The sequence below is a fragment of the Triturus cristatus genome, chromosome 9, assembly GCF_964204655.1.
Source record: "Triturus cristatus chromosome 9, aTriCri1.1, whole genome shotgun sequence".
In the NCBI taxonomy this organism is placed as follows: domain Eukaryota; kingdom Metazoa; phylum Chordata; class Amphibia; order Caudata; family Salamandridae; genus Triturus; species Triturus cristatus.
The window spans coordinates 1095997756-1096023704 of record NC_140592.1 but is presented as its reverse complement, the minus strand read 5'-3'; the positions used below and the strand labels follow the sequence as shown (position 1 = coordinate 1096023704).

General features: G+C 44.9%; 1 protein-coding gene across 3 annotated transcripts in view; it reads left to right on the top strand.

The window, feature by feature from the left end:
- Positions 1-25949, top strand: part of ATL1 (atlastin GTPase 1) — a 211039-nt gene that overhangs the window by 117277 nt on the left and 67813 nt on the right. For all 3 annotated transcript variants that reach the window (XM_085626991.1, XM_085626990.1, XM_085626989.1), the window contains exons 6-8: positions 1048-1104; positions 2267-2359; positions 12003-12141. In XM_085626991.1, coding sequence (XP_085483117.1) covers positions 1048-1104; positions 2267-2359; positions 12003-12141 — 289 coding nt within the window. The remainder of the gene's footprint in view (positions 1-1047; positions 1105-2266; positions 2360-12002; positions 12142-25949) is intronic.

The window sequence follows — 25949 nt, the reverse complement described above, 5'->3', positions numbered from 1 at the left end:
CCCTCTGGAGGGTGTGAAGGGGGTCCAATGGACCCTCCAGACATCCCATTTCAGGCCGGTGCAGTCACTCACTGCACCCGCCTGCCAGGTGATCTCTCTCCCCTCTTAAAAGTGCAGGCGGATTGTCGCCTGCACAGTGAAACATGAAACGGCTGCTTCAAAGCTGCTCCGTTTTTCACTTGAATGCGCTGCCCCGAGGGCAGCACGACTTCATGGCTACCCTGGGAACAGCGCATTCAATGTAGTAGGGTGCACTTTCCATGATTGCGCCCGGCACACCTGTTTTAATGTGCGCCATGGCGCAAACAGAGAAAGTGCACCCTATACATAATAGGGCCCCAGAAGAGCAAAATGCCCGACAATTCATGAGCTTTATGAAAATATAGGTAAACAGCCACACCAGCACTAGCAGAGAAGCAGAGAGGTTCATGAATTTTGGACAGGATGGGAAAAGTGAGAAATACATATATGAAAGGAAAGGGTGGATTCTGAACTGTGGAGTTGTGATAATGGTTGGGTTAGACTACAGATATTTTGGCAACATAGTTTTGTATGCTCTGGACAGGTGTAGAAGCTTCAGAAACAAGTTAAATTACTTGTTCTTGCTATTCAATATCTGCCTCTTCAGAATGAACATGGCCTAAGTTTGGGTGGGGCTGGGGGAACAAAGATGCTTTTCCTATGATTGATCACTCTCCACAGTGGCACATACAACCTAAAAATGATGGAATTGAATGCAATAATTACTAATGGTAATACTGAGTCGAGTATTTTCATCACACCTTTTTGCTCTCTAGATACACAATATTTGTAAATGGTACTGCTCTGACACTTCACGAACGTGTGATTGTGAACATTTATTGACAAAAACACTTTCTGCGGCCCCGCTTTTCGACTCAGTAACATTGAGAATAGTACTATCTCGATAATATGTTGCTTTATAAAACATGAAACCTCTTCCTTATTGAATATGAAAACAATAACACGTCCTGCTTTCAAAAACTGCAGTACCTGTGTGTTGCTTTCTTCCCCTCTATCACTCTTTAGCTCTTCACAGAGTATGGAAGATTGGCCATGGAGGAAACCTTCCTGAAACCCTTCCAGGTAAGGAAAACACCCATTGATTCGTTTATACCATATCTTGCCTTCAGATGTTGAATTCTCAGCCGTGGACGATGCAGCAGAACATGACTGGTCCTCTTTAGTTAATGGAGTCACCTGTCTTTAAAACCAAGCTGACAATGTGTTTGTAAAATATTTGGGTTTTTATGGGGCGGTTTTATTTGTTTCCTGAACGTGTCCGCTACATTACTTAACAATATTCAAGCAGAATGGAAAACATCTGGGGGCTTATTTACAAGACTCTTGCGCCGCCCGTACGTCACTTTTTCCCATATTAAAAGTGACACACCGGTGCCACAAGGGGCTTGTAAATAAACCACTAGGTTTTTGAAAGTCTCCAGCATGTGTCAGAAGAAACACAAGTTGCTAAATGTAAAATTATAAATAGAAGGATGTGATCTTTTTGCAAGCCATTGGAGTGTTTTGTGAAAACTAGATTTTCAGGTATGCAAATTTTGCAACATTACCTCTGGCATAGTTTAAAGTTTGGCGGATGGAGTATTCCATCACAAACGTGACAGATAACCTGTCTGCCTTATTACAAGGACATTATATCCTACAACACTTGTCATATGACGGAGGGAATGTCCTACACTTTTGTGAGGGAGTCTCATCCACCAAACTCTAACTCAGGCCCATGGTTGAGTCGGAAATGATTGCATTGACCACGTATGTTTCTGAAAATCAGGTGCCAGGAAGCAGCATATCAAAGGTCTGTGTTGGTAAGGTCTGAGTGACTGAGGATGCTTGCCCTATGATACACTCAGGGAGAGGAAGGAGGGAGCGTGTGCCTTGCCACTGTATGTGTGAAGGAGTGAGCAGGAGAGTAGGTATGTGCTGCACTCCCACCCAAGCGTGGAAGCTTGCCTGTGCAGGTATTATTGTCCAGGGGTGTTTCTATGGTTCTACAATCTGAGTGATAAGGAGTCCTGGCACAGCGTTACCATCTGAATGAGCGGGGATGCTCGCATGGCGTGATCATATGAGTGAGAAGAGGTGGTTGTACCATGCAGACAAGTGGGGATGCTTACCCAGTGCCATTGACATAGAGGATGAGGGTGCTTGTAGGATGCTGCCATCTGAGAGGACAGAAAGGACATTTGTGAGAATTAATTACATTTGTGTCTTTATTTTTCATTTCTAGTCACTGATATTTCTTGTTCGTGATTGGAGTTTTCCATACGAATTTCCCTATGGATCTGACGGAGGCACTGAATTTTTGGAAAAACGTCTGAAGGTTGGTCAAAACATTCTTCACAGTTTGATAGCTTTCGCCACTAGTACTCTGCATTCATCAAGCCACTGGTCCCTGTGCATGTTTTATTCAGCTATATTTACTTATGGGAGAACTTTGGGCCCCTGTTTTACGCAGACATCCTGCTTCTGAATGAGAGGCTCCTGTCTGACTTGCAACCAAGCCTAAAGTTTCATGAAGGTTAGGCTGACATATAAGTTTAGAGTTTACTTGGAGAAAACAAAGGACCTTTGCTTTTGGCACACACCAGTTATCAGTAGCCGGTACTCAGACCCCAGGGTGTTAGAGCTTCTTACTGCCTGTAAATATCTTCACCTGAGGCTAAACCAGAGCATTAACTGGAACCGGTGTTTGATGCTCAGAGACGATCAGTGATTGCCATTCCTGGGGGTCCTCAAACTTTAATCAGAAGCGTAGAGATAATTCGGTTTTAGCTTAGTAGATGGCACAGTTTCTGTGATACAGGTTTTCATGCACTTGAAGCTCCAGTGTGGAGACCTGGGCTTGGTCCACATCAGGTTGTTTACTATAGGGAAACAGGCTGGAATCTAGGGGCGGCTCCTTCGTAATGGCTGAGAAGCGTCACCCCACTAGTCAGTCAGTCAGCAGTCTAGAAAATGATCGCTGACTGACTGAGCCGATGCCTGCAGTGTAGGGCGGGGCCTGGCCAATGGTCAGGAACTTAGGGCCTCATTTATGAAAAGTGACGCATCGCTGCGAGAAAACAGCGATACGTCACTTTTCATGGCGCCCTCCTTGCGACATCAATGACGCAGTATGACGCATCATGTCGCAGGGAGTTGCAGATACGTCAGTATTTCTGACGTATCTGTAGGCGCAAAAATGATGCATTGCTGGAGTGTGTCACAAAAGTGACGCAACTCCAGCAATGTGTCCTTTCACATGGGGCAAGCCTTGATCCTTTCTTGCGTCGGAACGCCCACCCTGCATATATTATACCTGGTGCAGGTATAATGTGGCACATGGGTTTACAAAGTGACACATCTAGGTAGATGCGTCACTTTGTAAATATGGTGCAACAAGGATCATTTTTTACGCCGCTGGTGTGTCACAAAAAGTCACGCAGGGGCTCATAAATAGGCCCCGATATTCTTAGAACCCAATGAAAGCCTTGTAAGGCTTACTTGCCTGACCTCTGAATCTTGGAGGCTCAGATCAAGCCAATTTGAACTGTTGTTGCTCCTCAACTAAGAAAGGCAGCAGAGCTCTGACTAGAGTGGTAGGCAAGGCTATCCATTAGAGGAAAACCTGGAGAGAAGAGTTCATATACCTAGACAGTGACAAACAGAGGTCCACAGCAACCAGATTGATCAGCTTGTCAACTGGAAAGAGGCTAGTAAGCCAAGATTTGAACTTATTTTGTCACTTGAAGGTCAAGTATTTGCTGGATTTCTGTACTCAACTTGGTGGTAATCTGTGGGCGGCCATTGCTTGAAATGAGTTCTAGCCAGTGCAGACTCTTCAGAACTTGATGCCTTTCTTGTCACTGTAAATCTACAAAGAAACAGATGAAGATGGATTTTGTACAATGACATCCTGGCCTACAATGAACAATACTGAAAACTCTGTTTGTGTTACTGTACACAGATTTTACAAGCAAATACCTTCAAGCAAGAATTCAATGTTTCAAACTAAAGCTAACAAGTGCATTAATTGCTCAAGGATTTGATTCACATTATTTGCCTGCTCTTGTGATAGGGGTAAAAGGTTGTGTCCACAACCACTTGCAAGCCCAAAGGTTTCCTCACAGAAACTTCAACCAGTCTATTCTCCTTAAATTGTATATTTTCCTCTGGAATTAAAATGATTTTAATTTACTACCCAACTCATAATCAGACCCATTGGCTTCATACTCTGAAGGCCCCTTTTATCACAAACAACTTTTTGTTGGATATGGTGTAATTGACCTCTTTGGGGTCACATTTTCTTAAGACTAACAAACTGACTTGTGGATTAGATTACCCACCCACCGGTGTGGAGGAGAAAACATCTCTGATACAGTGACAAAGAACAACGCACTGCATTTAGAGATCCCTGCCATTGTGGCAGCATGGCAGGAGACTCCTCTGGGGAAAAATATGTAGCACCATATTTTCACCATCATACGGTGGAACTGTTGTCACAAATATGAGTAATGGAAATGCACCTAAAATCTGGCAGTATGTTTCCAGTACTTCCATTACAAGATCCATGACCTGCTGGTTGTTGTCTGTCTGCACATTCGGAACATTTAGATGGATTAAAGAGTGAGCGTAGCACGGAGAAAGAAAGAGAGCAAACACCACTCCTTCAGACCCTCAGTTGTAGAATGTCAGCAGTTGCAGGCACCAGCAAGATGGAATATGCTTTTCCAACACCGAGGAATAATCTTGAAATAACAAAACACACATTTCAATAACGGACCAATAAGAATCAACAACCATAAGCTCTACATAAGGCAGCAGATTGACCCTAGGCTCCAGGTTATGGGACTTGACTAACCTCAACCAGGACACCCTCTCTGAGTCGGGAAGCCAGGATTCAGCAGAGTGACATACTGTTGGTCAATGCACGATGGAACACATGTCAAACAGAGGAATATCTTCAGAGAGGAAATGTGAAGGGAAGAGCAAACAAAACAAAGGTGCGTCAACGCTAACGGTGCATAAACCAAGCAAAATGGGAACCTTGCAACAAAGCATGGAAGACATCTGGCAAATCGTGCTGCCACTACTGAGAGTCACTTGGAAGCAACTATGCCAACCTGTGCATCTTCTGCTCTGTCAGTCTTTCCTTCTCAGGCCCAGCCGCCACAGGCCCATCTTCCATCTTCTCTACACTAGCCCTATTCTGTGTTGCTTCGATTTTGAATCACTTTGTGCACCAGTTCTTGATTCTGACTCCTTGATTCCTGACAGTACCCTTGCTGGCAAAAATCCCCCACAACTAGCAGGGGCTGGTTTCTGAAGGAAAGTGGTATGCAACTAACTCTTTGGCAAGACAAGGGCCATGCACAAATGAGACTGGTTCCCAAGATCTTTCCGGTGCATTATAACCCTTCCAAGCTATCAAATATTCCAGTGTTCCTCACTTGTACGTAGACTGAAATGCAGCTTCTACCTTTTACACTAGATGTCCTTCTTGTATCATGGGGTGAGGTTGTGACTTCTTTCTGCTGCCGTATAACACTCAAGACATGAACAATTGGATGTATCTTCCATTAAGCAGGCAACTCTAATTGGCCTGCTGCCTGACCTCTTTGCGCTACCTGATAAGGGCCTACAAAACGTGGTGTGAACTTCAAATGTGTACCAGGAATCACAAACTGCATGGTTGACAGCCAAACATTTCCCCCCTCTTCATAATCTGGTGCTGGAGATCTATGTCTATTTGCACTGTTCTTATAATCTTTTGCTTTCTGATGTGTCTAATGGCTGATGAATGGACGTGAGATAATCTACTTCGCAGGCTCTTTATTGAAAGTAACGCCACTGTTCCAAATGAATCTTGGTAATGGGTAGATGACTTGAAATAGATGGTGAACCTCTGTCTGATATGCTAACTTCTGGCAACCCATGTAACCTGGCTATCTCAAGAAATAGCTGGCTAATTAGAGTGCTGTTGGTAACTTGGAAAGTGGAATGATGTGTGCTACCATCAGTGGCATAACACAGGCCCCCGCAGCCCCCATGGCGCGGGGCCCCCAAGCTCCAGGGGGCCCTCAGCAGAATACTCTGGCTGGAAAGCTCCTGTTTGAGTCCGGAGGGGCCCCTCTACGAAACTTGCAGGTGGTCCCCTCAAGTTTCGTTACGCCAGTGGCTACCATCCATAGCATGGTCCAGTCCTGTGATTTAGGTAGCTTTACAATACAAGCCATAGATATTTGTGGCCAAGGTGCTTTAGATGTATGCAATGATGTAACAGCTCTACCCGCATATGGTGATCATTCTTAGCCTGAGAGCAGGTAATGCATATTTTAATATTATCCTTGACAGACTGATTCATGTCTTCCCACTGAAACAGTCTCTTAATCAGAACTTACGTGTTATTGGTTCCTGGGTACCCAGCTAATGGTGCGTCATGAAACTAATACAAGATCTTCCTTGAAATAGATGATAAACTTGATTCAATTGCATGTGAGGTTTTGCTTCAATTCAAATCATGGCTATGAATCTTCCCCTGGTCTTCCTTTATTCTTTACAAAACCTGACTAACCGCATCTTTTAGAACAGTTTGCAGGGCCAAAATAAGTTGAGGAGACTCCTTTTCAAACTCAATTTCATCACCTTGTCGAAACATTCAGTCAGCCTCCATGGAGATTACGTGAGGTCGCATGAAAATTGGAAGCAAAACAAAGACTGAAGGCTTGTCTGGCATTCATGTACTTCATTCATTTTAGAAATGTAGATTCTTGTGATCTGTCCACACAGTAATCTTGTGTTCAGATTGCTCCAAGTAATGTCTTCAGTGCATGAATGCCCTTAAGTTACAAACAATACCCTGGCATTACTAGTGTAGTTCTTCTTAGTTGCTGGAAGTGTTTGAGAGAACAATGCCACAAGGTGTAATTCATCAGTTTCTGAGATAATATAGCCCCAATGGAGGATGTAGATGCATCTGTCTCTGCTACAAAACATGGAGTATCATCAGGACATTGAAACACAGGAGCTGTAGGGAAGATGTCAAATGTTCTTCCATGCTCTGCTCCCCACCATAAGGGTACTGCTTTCATGGTGAGCTCTGTAATTGGTAGCACAGTCTAAGGAAAATCCTTGGCAAAATGCCTGTACATATTGGCGAATCCCAAGAACTTGTGGATATCTTTCACACTCTTAAGTTGTGGCCAAACATGCACCAATCTAACCATTTCTAGATCTATTTGCACACTCTTATCTGAGATAATGAATTCTAAGACATACAGGCAAGATGTTTCAAAGACACGCTTTGGGGGCCTGGTTCACGAAGGCAAACTGCCACTTTTGTGTTTAATATTTATTTTGTTATTCACAAACTATGAGTTTCATTTTACTAATAGTAATTTCACAACCATGGAGACTTCACATTCTATCTGTGACAGGCCTATGGTATGTGCAGAGTCCATGCATGGAGGCCATGCAGTCTTAAATATTTATAAACACCTCACCTCCAAATCTTCTAAGGTAAATACATAAACTAAGATAACATGGAAAAACGTATCTTCACAAAAACTGAGGTGGTTATTTACTAAGATGCTGTGTATGGCGCAAAGCAGCAAAAACGGATGCAAAGCACTGTGCTGATTTACTATTTCCTGGGACAGGAATTTCCAGTGCATGTTGTATTTTCATGTCCACCTGTTTTGAGTGCCCGACTGCGTGTATCTGGTATCCTGGTTTTTGGTTTTGGCCTGAGTCCCATACCAACCTATGATCTGTCTGCGCGCGCAGGCTAAGGCATGTCCCTTGATATGAGTGTAATCTTGGACCCGTCCTAGTACTTGGAGGGGCACAGCAAGCATGCCTTCATTGAACTGACAGTGGACTACTGTTCCTCACATGGGTTTAGCACACAAGGCAGAAGTGGCAGCTAGTTTTGTGAATCCATAGTTGTGACGAGACCTTTTTATGTGTCACTACAGTGGAGGCCTACTGACACACTAATGTAAAGTTCTGCTCACCCAGATCTTAGCGCTAACATCCTAAGTTATGTGGGCTGTATGGTACATGCGTAGTGCCTGTAAGTGAGCCAGCGTAATGGAAGCTTGTTGTGTCCATTTTGACTGCCCCAAGCCTGACTTTCTGCAAAAGATAGAGGTGAAGTTGTTTTCCCAGACAGTGAAAGTGTATTGCTGAAATTCATGAAGCTGGAGGGAGAAGCCGTAGACACAGAGGTGAAGGAAGAGGAGACAAGGCTTCTCCTTCACATCTTCTTTCTGCTTTTACTGTATAAAAGTGAGGCTCACTGACCCATTTGTTCTACTTCCAAGTTCTCTATGACTAAGGAAGGGGGTGCTCCACAGAGTACTCATAGGACTGTTGTGCAACCAGAGCTGGTATCTGCCTGACAGCAAGCTTCCAAGAGGTGAAGGGACATCATCTGAGTCTAACCCTTGCTGTTCTCCTATCCAAAAGCAAGTATCCCTGCAGAGACAGGGTAGGAGCCTGCTCACCCACCCTGCAGGAGGAATGACTGTCCAGGAGGAGTGAGGTGTACTGTAACCTAGCGTGGTGGTGATCTACCAGGAAGAGAAAGACTGCAGAGAGCGATTTGATTGCCAAGGTATCAGCTGCAAGCAGTACTCTCCTGCAGGTGCTGGTGGAAGTTGCAACTTTTGAGCCATATGTGGGCTACTCTATACGAATTAGCAAGTGAGTAGCCTTGGAGTAAGTGTGACTACAGGTGTCCCTTCCCCCCCGTTTGGACTCATGATGCCAGATTTAGGCATCTTACATATCATCAAGATATAACACCAAAACGGTGCTGTATGTATATTTTCCTTCTTAAGCATGCAGTTGCTTTGCAATTAGAGTGTTGACAGGAGTGGTATCAGGGAGTAGTGATCCTTGGTCCTGATAAAAAGCCTTGGGGTAGGGCTTGAAACATGTAGAACTCTGAAACTCAGGAACATATTCTATTGAGTTTTATTTCCTTTCCCATTTTTTAACCATACCGACTAGAGGTGAAAATAAAATTATTTTCCTAATAGACAGGTTTTTTAATTTCCACAGAAACAACCCCCAACTCCTATTCATTACATCTTTATTCATCTATTATAAAACACCCAAAAGTGCTCCCACATAATTCCCAGGTCGCAGCACGCCCCGTTCTACAGCGGAACAGGAAGGACCCAATGATGAAGCATGCCACTAAGGGGAAACCCTGATGGGTGAGTCTTATCTAAAGAAAACATTCTGTTTTCCAAACCAAAAGTGGATGTCAAGTCCATGAATGACGGAAACCCTTTCTTTGTTTTTTTATAAGATTTGTAGGAGGACGAGTCCCTTTGTCTTTCTCCTCTACCTTCCCCCTCTTTGTTCATATTCATGTGCATGCACAGACTGTCATCTTTGAATGCTTTTTGTTATACTTTACAAGAAACCACTGAAAAAAGCAGTGACAACGACACTAGCTCAGCAGCCAAAGCTAGAACTATTGACTTGCCAATGAGTCTTTTATAAGCAGGCAATAGTAAAGCCTCTCTCATTGTCTTGGAAAGTTCATTGCGTTACATTGCAAACTGAAAAAAATGAATATTTTAAAGCACCTGAAGGGATCAGATTTACAGATATTAGTAGTCCAACCATCTAAACCAACCGTCACAGACATTTTGCGTTTTAGCTGTTTACACATTTCCATTGATAGTAATCTCAGGTCTTGGTTCCACATGGATGTGGTCAACAGTGTTTAAAGTGCTGAACTGAGTTAGAACTTAGAAAATAAGTGTACAAACCTTAAATAAGTTGAAAAAAGAATGCAGTGTGGATTCTTCCTGGAACAAACTGTTTTTGATTAATGCTGCCCATAGTAGGCAAAGCTTTTGGCACATCATCTAGAAAGCTCAATAATCAGTGAGATTTGGGATGGTATGCCTCCAAATGTGCATAGTAATTGCAAAAGTAATTGGAAGACATTTGTTATAGCTGTCCCTGTCCATCAAAGGGACAGGCTCGCCGTTAAAAAATGATTCATGCTAGAAAGACCACAGGGGTGCATGCAGTCATCTTCTGAGTCACTGCATGCTCCCCTGAGGGCACCAAATATGATTTCCAAAGGGAAAGTTATTCTACAGGGACAAAAGGGAATCAGATACAACTTTATCTCGGGTGTGGGTATCTGACCAATGGTCTGCGACTACAATTGCATTCGGAATATACTGAACCATGTCATTGCAAATCGCAAATCTCAATCCGGAATGAATTTTCAAAGACATGTTACAAGTTTCAACCTCGCAATATGCCTTTGTTGGTTTTTGTGGTTGGAAAACCTGGGATTTTGTGATTTGCAGGCTTTGGGACTGCAAAATGCAATGGTACCTCAGGCCTTTTGTTCGCCCTCTTACATTTCCATACTTCGCTAAGTACATCAAGCTGTCGATGTACATAACACTCGATCCTAGGAAGATGGCGGGGCAGAGGATCCTGTACACCCCTCATTGTGCATGAACACTTAGGGCGTCATTTATGAAAAGTGGCACATCGCTGGGCAAAAACAGCGATGCATCACTTTTCATAATGCCATCCTTGCAACACCATGGATGCGCCATATTTACAATACCGCGCTCCATGGCGCAAGGATTTACAGATACGTTAGGAATCCTGACGTATCTGGTGGCGCAAAAATGACGCATTGCTGGAGTGTGTCGGATAACTGACGCGACTGCAGCAATGTGTCATTACACATGGGTGAGTCCCATGTGAAAAGCCCTGCGTCACTAATTAGGCCTGCTTGAAGCAGGCGTAAGGATTGTAACGATGTCAAGTTATATAACTCAGAGATTTCACTGCGCCACTTCTACAAGGCTTTTTCACGGGGGAACGCCCACCCTGCATACATTATACCTGACACCGATATATTGCAGCTACAAGCAAACGAACCAAACCCAACTGTCTGAAAACTATTTATTTAATAAAGTGTAAAGTCGCAATTTAGAACGAAGGGAAATAGGTCCCCTCAAACAAACAGGGCTACAACAGTGTGCAGTAAAGGACGTTTATGTATACCATGGTGAATATTAACTTTCATATTGTCAAGATGTATAGCCTTAGTTTATTGTACATATCTATAATACACAGTTATATCACTATTCATAAATTAGTCATAAATAATCAATAAAATTTATACCAAAGTCAAATATTTATGTAAAATTACAGAAACCCCTACAGACCAAAAACATGTATCATAAATGTTGTACAAAATAGGCCCCACATTATCATGAATTATTTCAGCACGCTCATTTACTCATTCAAACACATAGACAAAACAAAGACAGGACTGATCAGCAGTTACAATTGTTATGTATTTTTAATTATTTTATACATTTTTTAACATTTTTCTTAAAAGCAAAAACATGTGTTAGCATCCAGTCTTGTTGAAAATTTTCCAACAAGACTGGATGCTAACACATGTTTTTGCTTTTAAGAATTTTTTTAAAAAATGTATAAAATAATTCAAAATAAATAGTTTTCAGGCAGTTGGGTTTGGTTCGTTTGCTTGTAGTTTTATTCCCCTGTGCCCCTGCCTAGGTCTCAGTCCAGGGGCCCCCTTCTGTGTGACTCTTTACAGGTATATTGTAGCACAGGCCTTTATATAGAGACGCATATGCCTAGATGCGTCACTTTTTAAATGAGGGGCATTTTTTATGCCGCCGCAGCGTCACAAAAAAGTCATGCAACAGCGTCGCAAGCGCTTCGATAAATAAAGACCTTAGTTTATTTTTCACAATCCTGCAAAAGACAATGGATACAGATGCAAGCTGTATGGGCTGAAATCCTTCTTCAGCATGACAGCTATTTGTGTACTACTAATAATAAAGCAGCAGAAAGAAGCACATTTGCCTTTCCGTAGATGCTTGTAACTGCTAATGGAATGCTGCTGATACTTCATTCCTTTCCTGTGCATTCACAAGAGCCTCGGTTGATGTCTTTAGGTCTCTGAAAACCAGCACGAGGAGCTGCAGAATGTCCGGAAGCACATCCATTCCTGTTTCACGAACATTTCCTGTTTCCTGCTGCCTCACCCTGGACTCAAAGTAGCGACGAATCCAAATTTCGATGGGAAATTAAGAGGTTTGTAATTCTGATCTCTCAGTCGTCGACCAGCAAGCGAATGTTTGAAGTGAAGTAAAAAAAGATCTGTGCACTCTAATCTGCGTTTAAGTTTTCAGACCTGTAAATGTTGAGGTGAATTTAGAATTGTTTAGGAATCTACCCTCGTCTTTAGCAAGGAGCTTGATGCGAAGCCTCATCAGCCCTCTTGTATTCGGCCTGTTTTTGTTTTTTGTTGAATTCAGCCTATACATTTGCATCTCATGAATTAATCAGCGTTCTAAGAAGAGGGGTAAATTATTGCACACTGTCTTAATGCTACCGAAAATAGTAGGAACAACATATGTATTTATGCAAATGTGCACATTTATGCTTGCAATACTTAGGGACGGACGGAGTTTAAACGCCACTTGTGCAATGAGAAACCTTCGCCCTTAGCAAAAGTGAGCAAAGTTTTCTGAATTTGCCTCACTTCGTCTGTGAGGAAGATTTACACAGCTGCGGCCCGTGGAGGGAGTTCCGTGGGGCGAAAGGCGAATTTCGTTGCGCGCCCAGCATCGCTGCAGCTCGCGCTACGAAATTTGTTTTATTTATTTAATTGTTTACTTACCTCCAATTATCCATATTCCGGTTTTTAGTACCCCCCACCCTGCCCCTCCCCCGCCCCGCCTTTCCACCCCACGGAACTCCCTCCACGGGCCGCAGCTGGATTTACAAACGTTTGACGCTGGGGCTGTGTAACAAAAAAAATGCAAAACGGTGCAAAATGTTTATTTTGAATTTACGTTTTAGCACAAAACATATTTTGCACTGGAAAGTTGCCTGAAAGTAACACAAAGTTTGCATTACTTTGCGTCAAGAGAGGGTTCCATGGGTGGTACGTGTGCGTTCTCACCACACATCGTTTTTGATGCAAAACCCTATTTACTAAAATAGTAGACAGGGTTTTGCAAAAAAGTGAAAAAAAATGCCTCTTTGAGGCAGGTGTAAAAAGGAGAACTGCTTTTATTTCTCCGGCTGTGCACGGTGCAGCACACTTCCAAAGTGGAAAAATGTAAAAGTTAGCTTAAGGATAGCAGGACAGTGCAACATCTTAGTAGATTTTTTGCTTTTGTGCTCTCTGCCTCTCATGCAACGCAGCGCAACGCAGCGCAACGCAGCGCAGCAACTCTTGTTTCTGTGTTGCATTCCGTAACATCTTTGTGATTCTGGCTGAAAGTTTAGAGTCCGATGGGCTCGCAGACATTGATGATTCTGCCGCTGATTTGACATCCAAGTAAGTTATTTTTTGCTGAGACTGGATATCCGTCCCAGATAAGTGATCCCTGATCTCCAAGCAGAAGCAAGAGCCCTGCTGTTCTTCATGCCAGCAGGAATGCTTACCTGCCATGCTAAAGAACTACTGCAAATTCCACACGTATGTCCTTTTTTCACAAACTGCGCACATTCTAAATTTTGCAAAATTTAAAAATAAGTCAGTCTACTTCTCAGCTACTGCTATGGCTAAGGATGTTACTGAGGTGTTTTTAAAACTAAATTCTCACACAAAGCAGCGCAGCAGCCAAAAATTCTGTGCTGCGTTGCTTGAGAAGGAGAGAACAAGACAGTGCTATATCTACAGAGATATGGTCCTCTCCTCTCTCTCTAGCACTGGCGCACAATCAGGCTGCTGAGTGCCACGCACACACCTGTGCACCATAGTGTTTATGTGAGTCTAGTACAGGTTTTTTACTGAAAGGGTAGCCTTCCGGTACAAAATGCTATGCTTAGTCATTTTAAAACGTGTCTTACCTTGTATGTGTGATGTACAATGCAGCACACATGCGAAGTCAGAAAAGAAAGGGGAAATAAAAGCATTTCTTCTTGATATCGCCTATTTCAAAAGGGTGTTATATTTTGATGCTCTTTTTTGTAAACAGAGTTTTGCATCAAATAACCAAGGATGGTTTAAAGTGGAACACCCATGCACCACCCATGTAACAACCCCTTGCTGCTAAGTAATGTAAAGCTGCACTAAACGCTGCTTTGTGCTACTTTCAAGTGAATTTCCAACCAAAACAAGTTATCACTGGAAAGTAAATTGGAAAAAAAGATTTTGCGTTGATTTATAAACCCGGCACAAAATCTTAGCAAATAAATCACTCAGTCTTTAACATATATAGGGTTCCCAGTGGAGGTGCCATTAAAAGGGGAAAACTGCAGTTGCAAAATAGGAGTTGCAAGGTAGTGTCAAAGGAGTGGCCAAGGAAGGCAATGCAAAAGACTTCCAATTGCTATCCACCTACACAAATATTGACTCTTGTTTCTTACACCTATACAGCACATGTCAAAGTCCCAGATCTACAATAGCCCAGACTGGGGGAATGGCAACAAAGGCAAACCAAACAGCAATAAACCACAACATATTCTGTCCTCAACAATGACAATGGTGCATGCTAAAAGATCATTCTGCATTGTAATTAACTAAAGCCTTAGAAGGAACATTTGATGGGAAAATAGAGATGTCATCAAGTAAACATTAATCCTGAGTCACTCGGTATGCAGTGTGTCATAAAAATTCAGCCCAGGTTAAAAAATAAGACAAGAAGAAACACAATATCCAGGAGAAGAGTCAAAATGTCTTGAATGGTAGAAAACTATGGCTTTTTGTAAATGGTTAAGGATTGGGTGGACGAGCTACATCAGCAACATCCCACTCATGCAATATCTGCCAAGGTGAGCATACTAGCTGCACTGCTCATGCTGGCCACCCATTCATTTTATAGGATGATTGACATCATAGCAGGAACCTCTCAGTCTGAATCAGTGGCTGCTTTGTTTCATCAACCACATGCTGCAGTGTGTTCTCTTACTGCAGTCAGTGCAGGACAGTCACCGGATGGCACACCAGTTTTAAGTTGCGGAACAGTTCCCATATGTGTTGATTGCACAAGACTCAACACATTTAAATAAAGGCACCAAAATCTATTTAAAATTTGTTTGCAAGGACCACCTTGTAGCGCGGCGGGGCCACGAGGAGGCAGGCCACAGCAGCGCTAGAATTAAGGCAAACCACACTGTTAGCTATATGTTGGCTGGAAGACCCCGAGCGGTCTCCGGCCGTTTATTTATCCCCTCTGGTCGAGCCCACCCCGTGGGGTGTATGGATGCATGGGCAAAATGCAACAAAGTAAAGGAGAGCCCGGATGGCTCTCTACACACCTTTATCACTTCTTTAAAGTGCAAGGCATCTGTGACTCAAGGGGACACAACGTGCGTGTCTGTGCCAATTTCCGTGGTCCAACAGGACATTGACCTGATCGACTCCTGAGGCGGAAGCCGGGAGGTTTTTAACAACTTTAACTTTATTTGAGTACTTGTATTGTATATTCCTTTCATTTTTGCACCCACCTGGGCTCACCTCACGCAGCACACGCTGCTCTTCCTGCTAGTCGGAACCCGCATCGCTCGTTACCGCGGTGTTGGGAGACGGAGGCAGACGCTTACTTTGGCAGCCATATTGGGTGGGGGACTGGACAGCGTTCTAGACGCCCAGAGGCCGGGGGGATAAATAGAAGCTGTCATTGCGCTGTGCGCAGAGACCTGATCAACTCCTGAGGCGGAAGCCAGGAGGTTTTTAACAACTTTAACTTTATTTGAGTACTTGTATTGTATATATCTTTCATTTTTGCACCCACCTGGGCTCACCTCACGCAGCACACGCTGCTCTTCCTGCTAGTCGGAACCCGCATCGCTCGTTACCGCGGTGTTGGAAGACGGAGGCAGACGCTTACTTTGGCAGCCATATTGGGTGGGGGACTGGACAGCGTTCTAGACGCCCAGAGGCCGGGGGGATAAATAGAAGCTGTCATTGCGCTGTGCGCAGAGACCTGATCGGCTCCTGAGGCGGAAGCCGGGAGGTTTTTAACAACTTTAACTTTATTTGAGTACTTGTATTGTATATTCCTTTCATTTTTGCACCCACCTGGGCTCACCTCACGCAGCACACGCTGCTCTTCCTGCTAGTCGGAACCCGCATCGCTCGTTACCGCGGTGTTGGGAGAGGGAGGCAGACGCTTACTTTGGCAGCCATATTGGGTGGGGGACTGGACAGCGTTCTAGACACCCAGAGGCCGGGGGGATAAATAGAAACTGTCATTGCGCTGTGCGCAGAGACCTGATCGACTCCTGAGGCGGAAGCCAGGAGGTTTTTAACAACTTTAACTTTATTTGAGTACTTGTATTGTATATTCCTTTCATTTTTGCACCCACCTGGGCTCACCTCATGCAGCACACGCTGCTCTTCCTGCTAGTCGGAACCCGCATCGCTCGTTACCACGGTGTTGGGAGACGGAGGCAGACGCTTACTTTGGCAGCCATATTGGGTGGGGGACTGGACAGCGTTCTAGACGCCCAGAGGCCGGGGGGATAAATAGCAGATGTCATCACGTGCGCGCAGTGGGCGCGCCGACAGCGCGCTAAAGGCAAGCCCGTCTGCGCCCGTCCGCGCCACTCCGGGACCAGGGGCCAGCCAGTATGGTCAGATTATTACCTATTCATCCAAGTCACTGAAGGCGATGCACAACATTTATGGCCAACTTCCTAGTAAGGCCTCATGTATTCTAAATGCTAATAATATACTCATTGCACGTAACAGTTTCCCGGAGCTTCAGCCTATCATGGCCTATAATCAGTACCCTCTTATTCAGACTATGCATAGAGCAGCCCCCCTGTCAATTTACTATCTTAATACTCGATCCTTGGTTAAACATCAGTTGGAGATTTTTTTACTTTTGACTACTGACAAACCTGATGTTTTGTTAATGACCGAGACCTGGCTTACTGATGACTCTTCTCCTGATATACTCGCAGCACTTCCCCTTGACTATTACATCATATCGGCTAACAGAGGTTCGGGCAAGTCAGGTGGTGGTGTGGCTGCTATCATTCATACTGACCTCAATTTCTGTTCTCTCACATGCCTTTCTCTTACTGCCACGGATAACATCATGATTAAACTGGAGTCAGCTAATGACTCTTTGGTCTGTGTCTTATTATACAGACCACCCAAGTCGATGCCTTTCTTCCCACTGGCTCTTAGTGAACAGGTAGCCACGTTAGTGATGGAACACGCTAGGGTTCTTCTGGTAGGAGACTTCAATTACTGGTATGACGACCCTAATGAAGGGCCTCAATCTGCAGAAATGTCTGATTTACTCAGAAACCTAAATCTATCTCAGCTTGTCCCTTCCTCAACCCACGCTAAGGGTCGGATCCTGGACCAAATCTGGGTTACCGATCTGAATACTACTATTCCTACCGTGTCACCTTGTATCTGGTCCGATCACCACTTACTGAAATTTCAAATTACGAGATCTGTCCCTCCGAAAATTAAAGCACAGGAAGGAGGCCTGGCCAAGAAATGGAATCTTATCAACAAAGAAGACTTTTTTAACACATTAGCTGTCACCACTCCAGCATTACATCATGATGTTAACATCCTGGAAAATAAAGTTTCCAGGTGGCTTCTCGAGGCCAGTGATAAACACGCTCCTTCAAAAAGAGCAAAATTACTGCGTCGAACTGAGACGAACAGATGGTTTTCAGATGATCTTAAGGCACAGAAATTGATTGTACGTCAACTGGAGAGACAATGGCGTCAACAATACTCTCCAGAAAAAAGATCTTTGTACATCACTGCGCACAAAGGTTATAAGAAAAACATTTTGTCAGCTAAAACAGCTTTTTTCTCTGATCGTATCCTGAATTCCAATCACAGTTCCAAAGTAATATTTTCGGTAATAGATGAACTTTCCAACCCTGAGCGCACCCTACGTAAGGCCGTTCCTTCCCAGGAATTATGTGACTCCCTGAACGACTATTTAATTGATAAGATCTCTCTTATAAAAACCAGTATACCGTCCCATCCCTCTCAGCAGGTTTCTCCGGCCCATCACTGTAACAACAGTACCCTTAGCAGTTTCCCTCCTATTAGTGAAGAGACCTTTCAGTCTCTTTTAGTGGAAATTAAATCAGGTGCACCCTCGGATTGTTGCCCCCCCCCATATTCTTAAAGAGTGCCTTGCTATACATCCTGGCCCGGCCCTTGCCCTATTGAACAAATCTATTATATCTGGCATAGTCCCTCTAGCTTTTAAAAAAGCCACAGTGGTCCCCCTCCTGAAGAAGTTGGGAGCAGATCCGGCACTTCTCGCCAATTACCGTCCCATATCCCTGTTGCCTTTCCTGGCCAAAGTTTTGGAGAGCTATGTAGCTAAATGCCTTTCCAACTTCTTGGAGTTGTACAAACATCTGGACTCCCACCAGGCCGGTTTTCGCCCTGCACATTCCACTGAAGCCGTAATTCTGTCAGCAATGGACAGCTTACGTGATTTCGCTGATATAGGTTGTCCCCGAGTTCTGGTTTTGCTGGATATGTCTGCGGCCTTCGACACGGTCGACCATAGCATCTTGGTCGACCGTGTTAGGGGGGCCGGAGTCTTAGGAACTGCGGCATGCTGGATTTCCTCTTTTTTGGAGGACCGTTCTCAAACGGTGCGCCTTGGCCAATTTACATCTATCCCTCACACTACCACCTGTGGGGTGCCTCAGGGCTCGGCCCTTTCCCCGCACCTATTTAACATCTATATGGCCCCCCTGATTAAATCACTCAAAAAGAGAAATGTATTGGTCCTTAACTATGCTGACGATCTGCAGCTTCTTCTCAGGGTTGACAGTTCCAATAACTCCATCATGGAATTCCAGGATACTATGCTATTTATCCAAACTTGGATGGATCTTAACCACCTCAAACTAAATCCTGGGAAAACGGAAATAGTCCTTACTGGGGACAGCCACAAGCATTGGGGCCCCCTGCACTCGGTCCACCTCCCACTCCCTCTAGCTCTGCTAAGACTCTGGGGGTCCTTCTGGATAGTGGGCTATCCTTAAAAACCCAGGTTGGAGCCGTGGTGTCCAAATGCTTTTACCAACTGCGAAAAATTAGGAAAATTCACCATTTTCTTACTCACGAAGCGCTGGTCCAGGCCATGATTTCTACAGTATTATCTCATCTAGACTACTCCAACTCGGTCTACTTGGGAATGCCCCATTATCTGTTTAAACGACTTCAGCTGGTTCAAAACCAGGCAGCCCGACTTATTTACCATCAACCTAAATGGCAACCTGCCTCTACTTTGCTGAGGAAACTACACTGGCTCCCGGTGTCACAACATTGTGTTTTCAAGACCGGATGCCTTATTTATAAGGCTTTACACGGTACCAGCCCGGAATTCATCAATAACCTCATACTTAGGTATTCCCCCACTCGCGACCTAAGATCCGCCCACCTTTCTCTTCTAACTATTCTGAACTTCAAGAGAGTTCGTCTTGGAGGTCGCAGGTTTGCCACTCTTGCTCCCAAGCTGTGAAACTCCTTCCCTCTTGAGATCCGAACTTGCACCGACCTCCTTCCATTCAGGAAATTACTGAAAACCTGGTTGTTCACTCGGGATTAGGTTTCCGCTTCCATGTCAATCTGTTCTCAAGCGCCATGAAGCCAACTCGGCGTACGTGCGCTCTATAAATCCCCATTAACATTAACATTAACATTTACATCTCCTAGGAGTCAGTAATAAATCATACCCTTTCCAGTAAGGTGGCAGTACCTTCCATCTCTATCCTACTTCCAGACATACTTTCAGCAGACCGCTACTCTATAGCAACAGAGGAATAACATGACTCAGGTAAATATCGAGGCCATCACCGAACAGACATTTGGGCTCTTAAAGGCAAGTTTCCTGTAGGTGGATCCCTCTGGTGGAGTGGCCCTGTACTCCAGGCTGTACTGGGTAACATCATTTAGGATTGTGATGTGCTGCACAGTATTGCATTGTGTTGGGCCATACACATTGACCTCAGTCTGGGATGCGTACATTTTCATGGGCTGAACATGTGTAACATCTATGTGTCTGCGTGCCTTATTCTGATTGCATGTGGGCCCAGAGTCCACGACATTGCAAGTTACATGATTATTCTCATAAACATCCCCAACTGAGAGGTTTGACTACAACAACTGGCAGTTGTGAGAAGATACTAACATATGACTTATGTTACTTGGTCCGCCAAGGCATTCATAGACATCACAACACTTTCAAGTGCCCTTCTCAATGCCTTGCGTGTTCCAGGTGTGGCAAGACAAGAATGTGCCACAGTGTTTAACCCCTTCTGTGCCTATGACGAGCTGGACTCGTCATGGAGCACAGTCGCGCTGTGCCCATGACGAGTCCAGCTCGTCATGAGGCATTCCCTAGGGAATCCCTCTGGTGCGGGCACCAGAGGGATTCCCTTTCAACCAAAATAGCCTCGGGAGCTGGGGAAGAGCTTCCCCAGCTCCCGAGGCCCCACCCCCCCGCTTTCACTGTAATGACGATCAGCGCGTACGTCGCGCCGACGTCATTACAGTGAAAGTGAAACTGAAATGAGCCAAGAGGCTCATTTCAGGTTCACTCTCTACGTGCTCAGGGGGCTATCTCAGCCCCCTGAGCACGTACAAAGACGTGAGAGGTATCGTTGGAAAGGAGAGATTCTCCCCTTGCCAATGGTACCCCTCCCCAGTGGATCCCTGCTTGGGGATCGCCACAGGAGGGCGATCCCCAAGCAGGGATCCACCCACTAGACACCAGGGAGGGGGGAGCGGCCCCTTGGGCAAGGGCCTTTACTCCCCCCATGTAAGTTTGGCCAAATTTAGTCTTTTTGCCCCCCCCTGGGGAGCAGATGGGGGCATTAGCCCCCAATCTGCCCCCCCGGCGGGGCAAAAAGCCCACTAGACCCCAGGGAAGTTTTTATAGCAATGAAAATAGGGGTGGGGGCTCCCCAAAACGGGCAGGCCCATGCCCCACCCCACCCCCCCAATTACTACAGTCTTTCTGCCCCCCCGGGGGGCAGATGGGGCATTGGCCCCTAATCTGCCCCTTCGGGGGGCAGAAAGCCCACTAACAACCAGGGATTTATTTCTACTTTTTTTTTTAGGGTGGGGGCTGCCCGCAAGGGGCACGCCAATGCCCCCACCCACCCGCCACCATTACAGCCGATAAAAACGGTGCCTCACTCGTGTGGGAGGCCCAAGTACCCGCGACAGGCAAGGGCCCAAAACGTAGTGATGACGAGGTGATGTTTTCAGCTAAATTTGAGGTTTGCAGGGCATTCTGGGTAAGGAAACGTGGGGGGATCCACGCAAGCCATAGCTCCCTGGAATCCCCCGGGTGTCTAGTTTTCAGAAATGTGTGGGTTTGGTACGTTTCCCTAGGTGGCCGCTGAGCACCGGGCCAAAAACCCAGGTGACCCCCTTTGCAAAACCAGGTCGTTTTGAGGTAGGCAATTTTCATGTCGCCTCAATACGTTTTGGGGCCTTGCCTGTCGCGGGTACTTGGGCCTCCCACACGAGTGAGGCACCGTTTTTATCGGGAGACCCGGGGGAACGCTGGGTGGTAGGAAATTTGTGTCAGCCCAGTGATGCCTCAACTTTCCCACACAAAAATGTGTGAAAAATGTGATTTTTTTCAGCTAAAATTGAGGTTTGCAGGGGATTCTGGGTAAGGAAACGTTGGGGGATCCACGCAAGCCATGCCTCCCTGGAAGCACACGGGTGTCTCGTTTTCGAAAATGTATAGGTGTGCTAGGTTTCCCAAGGTGCCCGCAGAGCTAGGGTTCAAAAACTACAGCTAGACATTTTGCCAAAAAAGGGTCATTTTTCACTGCGAAATTGAGGTGTGACTACGTTGCGTTTTGCACCGTTTCCTGTCGCGGGCACTAGGCCGACCCACACAAGTGAGGTACCGTTTTTCTCGTAAGACTTTGGGGAACGCGGGGTGGGTGGAAATTTGTGGATCCACGCAGATTCCGGAACTTTCCACCACAGAAATGTGTGGAAAATGTGTTTTTTTTGTCAATTTTTTAGGTTTGCAAGGGATTCTGGGTAACAGACCCTGGTGGGAGGCAGTCAAGTCACCCCATCCTGGATTCCCATGGGTGTCTAGTTTTCAAAAATGTATAGGTTTGCTAGGTTTCCCAAGGTGCCCGCAGAGCTAGGGTTCAAAAACTACAGCTAGACATTTTGCCAAAAAAGGGTCATTTTTCACTGCGAAATTGAGGTGTGACCACATTGCGTTTTGCGTCGTTTCCTGTCGCGGGCACTAGGCCGACCCACACAAGTGAGGTAACGTTTTTCTCGTAAGACTTTGGGGAACGCGGGGTGGGTGGAAATTTGTGGATCCGTGCAGATTCCGGAACTTTCCACCACAGAAATGTGGGGAAAATGTGTTTTTTTTGACAATTTTTTAGGTTTGCAAGGGATTCTGGGTAACAGACCCTGGTGGGGGGCAGTCAAGTCACCCCATCTTGGATTCCCCTGGGTGTCTAGTTTTAAAAAATGTATAGGTTTGCTAGGTTTCCCAAGGTGCCCGCAGAGCTAGGGTTCAAAAACTACAGCTAGACATTTTGCCAAAAAAGGGTCATTTTTCACTGCGAAATTGAGGTGTGACCACGTTGCGTTTTACGCCGTTTCCTGTCGTGGGCACTAGGCCGACCCACACTAGTGAGGTACCGTTTTTCTCGTAAGACTTTGGGGAACGCGGGGTGGGTGGAAATTTGTGGATCCACGCAGATTCCGGAACTTTCCACCACTGAAATGTGGGGAAAATGTGTTTTTTTTTACAATGTTTTAGGTTTGCAAGAGATTCTGGGTAACAGACCCTGGTGGGAGGCAGTCAAGTCACCCCATCCTGGATTCCCCTGGGTGTCTAGTTTTCAAATATGTATAGGTTTGCTAAGTTTCCCAAGGTGCCCGCAGAGCTAGGGTTCAAAAACTAGAGCTAGGCACTTTGCCAAAAAAGGGTAAATTTTCACTGCGATATTGAGTTGTGACCACGTTGCGTTTTGCGCCGTTTCCTGTCGCGGGCACTATGCCTACCCACACAAGTGAGGTACCATTTTTATCGGGAGACTTAGGGTAATTCAGATTTGTAAAGGAACTGTTATTATCTATTGACTTTCGATGCATTTCTGCCTTCCAAATGAAAGATATGGTGTAAAAAATAAGTCATTCTAAAAAATGACTGATAATTCTCATGCTAGTATTAGTATTCCCAATTTCAGAAATGTGCAAATATCTACTGTTTCTAAACTTTATATTTTGTTCCCATTTCAGAAATACATAGGTGTCTTTCATACCGATTTTTCCATGTACACATTTTTACAGAATAATTACTATATACCCGGTATATAATAAAAAACCATTGCAAGTTGCTGCTCAGTTTTTGGCTCTGGGTTCGTCGGGTTCTTGGTGAACCTACAAGTCCTATATATCCCCACAACCAGTAATGTCCAGCGGATGTAATGGTATATTGCTTTCAAAGAGCTGTCATAATTAGACGAAGTTACAGGTGAAAACGTTGACACAAAATGCTGTTTTTTTCAACTAATTTTCAATTTATCCTATATTTAACTGTTAGTTTCTATAAGAAAACCTTGTTGGATCTACACAAATGACCCCTTGCTGAATTCAGAATTTTATCTTCGTTTTGGAAATGTATAGCTCTCCAGGATCCATTATTGCTTTTGTACCCATTTCAGCCATTAACTGGAAGGAGGTCAAAAGCACAAAAAATAGCAAAAATAGGCTATGTCCCAGAAAAATGCCAAAACTGTGTAAAAAATGTTGGGTTTCTGACAAAAGTCTGGTATCCCCGAAAAGCTGGGAAAATGGTGATTTCAACCCCACAAACCCTTTTTTGATAACATTTGCAGGGAAAAACCCAGATGCTTTCATTTGCAGCCCGTTTTTCCCATTTTTCCGAAAACCCCCCAAATTTTGCTGTATTTTGGCTCATTTCTGTAACCCCTCTAGGAGAATCCACAAACCCTGAGTACCTTTAGAATCCCCATGATGTTGGAAGAAAAGGACGCAAATTTGGCGTGGATACCTTATGTGGTCAAAAAGTTACAGGGGCCTCAGCGCGCACTACCCCAAATAGCCAAAAAAGGGCGTGGCACAGGAGGGGAAAAGGCCTGGCAGCGAAAGGGTTAACAAGCACCTTGCATAATCGCTGTGCTGTGAGCATCGCTGCCATCTACTCATTCACATATCATTAATTTCCAAAAGAACACTTGTCCAAGGAGTTCAGCAAAGTCAGTGCTGTCTTTGTAAAGAGTCTGCAGTGTAAATGTATAAATGAATACACAACTTTGTAATGTACGTGCTTACTGAGCTGCCTGTGCTGGGTGCCCTCACACATCAGCTCATCACACTCTAGAAAGACACGATGCAGGTCACGCTCATTTGCATAATGTACAGTTTTCATTACTTCATGATCCACTGTGCCTTTGTTATGGAAGAAATGCAGCTGGAGTGTAATTCTAGCTTCATACTCGAGTTAAACCCTGTGATACATAATTACATGTTTATGTAGTAGTTGCATGGCTAGACGTATTGCTTTCATTTAGGGTACTTCTACTTCTGTTATGTAACAGAAGTGCAACGTCCCACAACTTACAGGGCTCACATTGAGAGCTCTCTCTTTTTCATAATGTTCCATCTTGCTGTCAGATACTGGTCTTTATTAGCAAAGTATGTCCAGGAGAGGAGTGGGAGGGTCCCCAAATTCAAATCCGAGGAGAGACCATCAATTGGGAAATTGTTCTAAAGAAATATCCCTAGGTATATAGCTCGGCAGGGGAGCAGCTGGAGCTAGGCTTGAATTTATATTTGGGGGGACATTGGCCAGTAGTATTCCCACCTGAGGGCTCATGACATGAACAACCAGACATAATTCCTTCATCAAAGTAGAGGTCCTTGTGGGGACTACACCTTAGCACTACGCCTCAGCACTAAGGCTCTTCCAAAGTTGTATCCTGGTGGTGGTACCTGGCCTCGCTTAACCAGTTGTTGCTGCTAGAATAGCAGTGAGCCTCACATGAGTATCTACATTACTTCATCAACTCACCATCTGGGAGGCTTCAACCTCTTTAAAGCCATAGTCATCCTCCAGACCAATATAATCCATTCATGTCCTTCAATGAGATGACCCTCCATGTTAACTTCCTCACTTTCCCAACAATGTAACACATCCATATGCATCGAGCTATACTCACCTTGTAACGGTAACAGGTTGACTACTGTGGGTTCATTTCACAAACTGCATTTTGTAGTATGTAAAGTAGTACTATTACTTACTGCAAAGTGCAATTCATAAACCTACAGATGGAAATCTCCAACTCCCCTATATTTTATATAAGGAGACCTCTGCACATATAGGTTTACTACTCAGGGCCCGATTACGATGTGGTTTGGAAATCATTCCGACCGAATCGATTTGGGAATGGTTTCCGATTGACTCGGATCGGGAGAGTCCGACCGACCGATTACGATGCATCCGAATGCTTCCAGATATGATTCGGTCGGACTCCCATTGACTTCAATGGGAGCCTATGTTCCAACCGAATGCATAGGCTTCCATTGAAGAAAGGGGTTGCTGGGGAAAATCGGGCACCCTGTAGCGGGCACCCCCTGGTGCCTGCCACACTGTGCATGGCTGGTAAGGGTGGACCCATGTGTACCCCCACGGGCCTGATTGGGAGGGCTCCGGGTGCAGGGGGGCCCACTACGGGCCCCCAAAGTCAGATTCCGACTGCCGATTCGAATCGGATGGCTCGATTCGGAAAGGCTGTCCGAATCCAGCATCGTAATCGGTTGTTCAGAAACGCAGCCCGTAAAGACGTACGAGTCTGCTCCGTACCGCTCGGTCATTCCGAATACCGTCGGGTTCGGATTAGGATATTCCTAACACCTAACT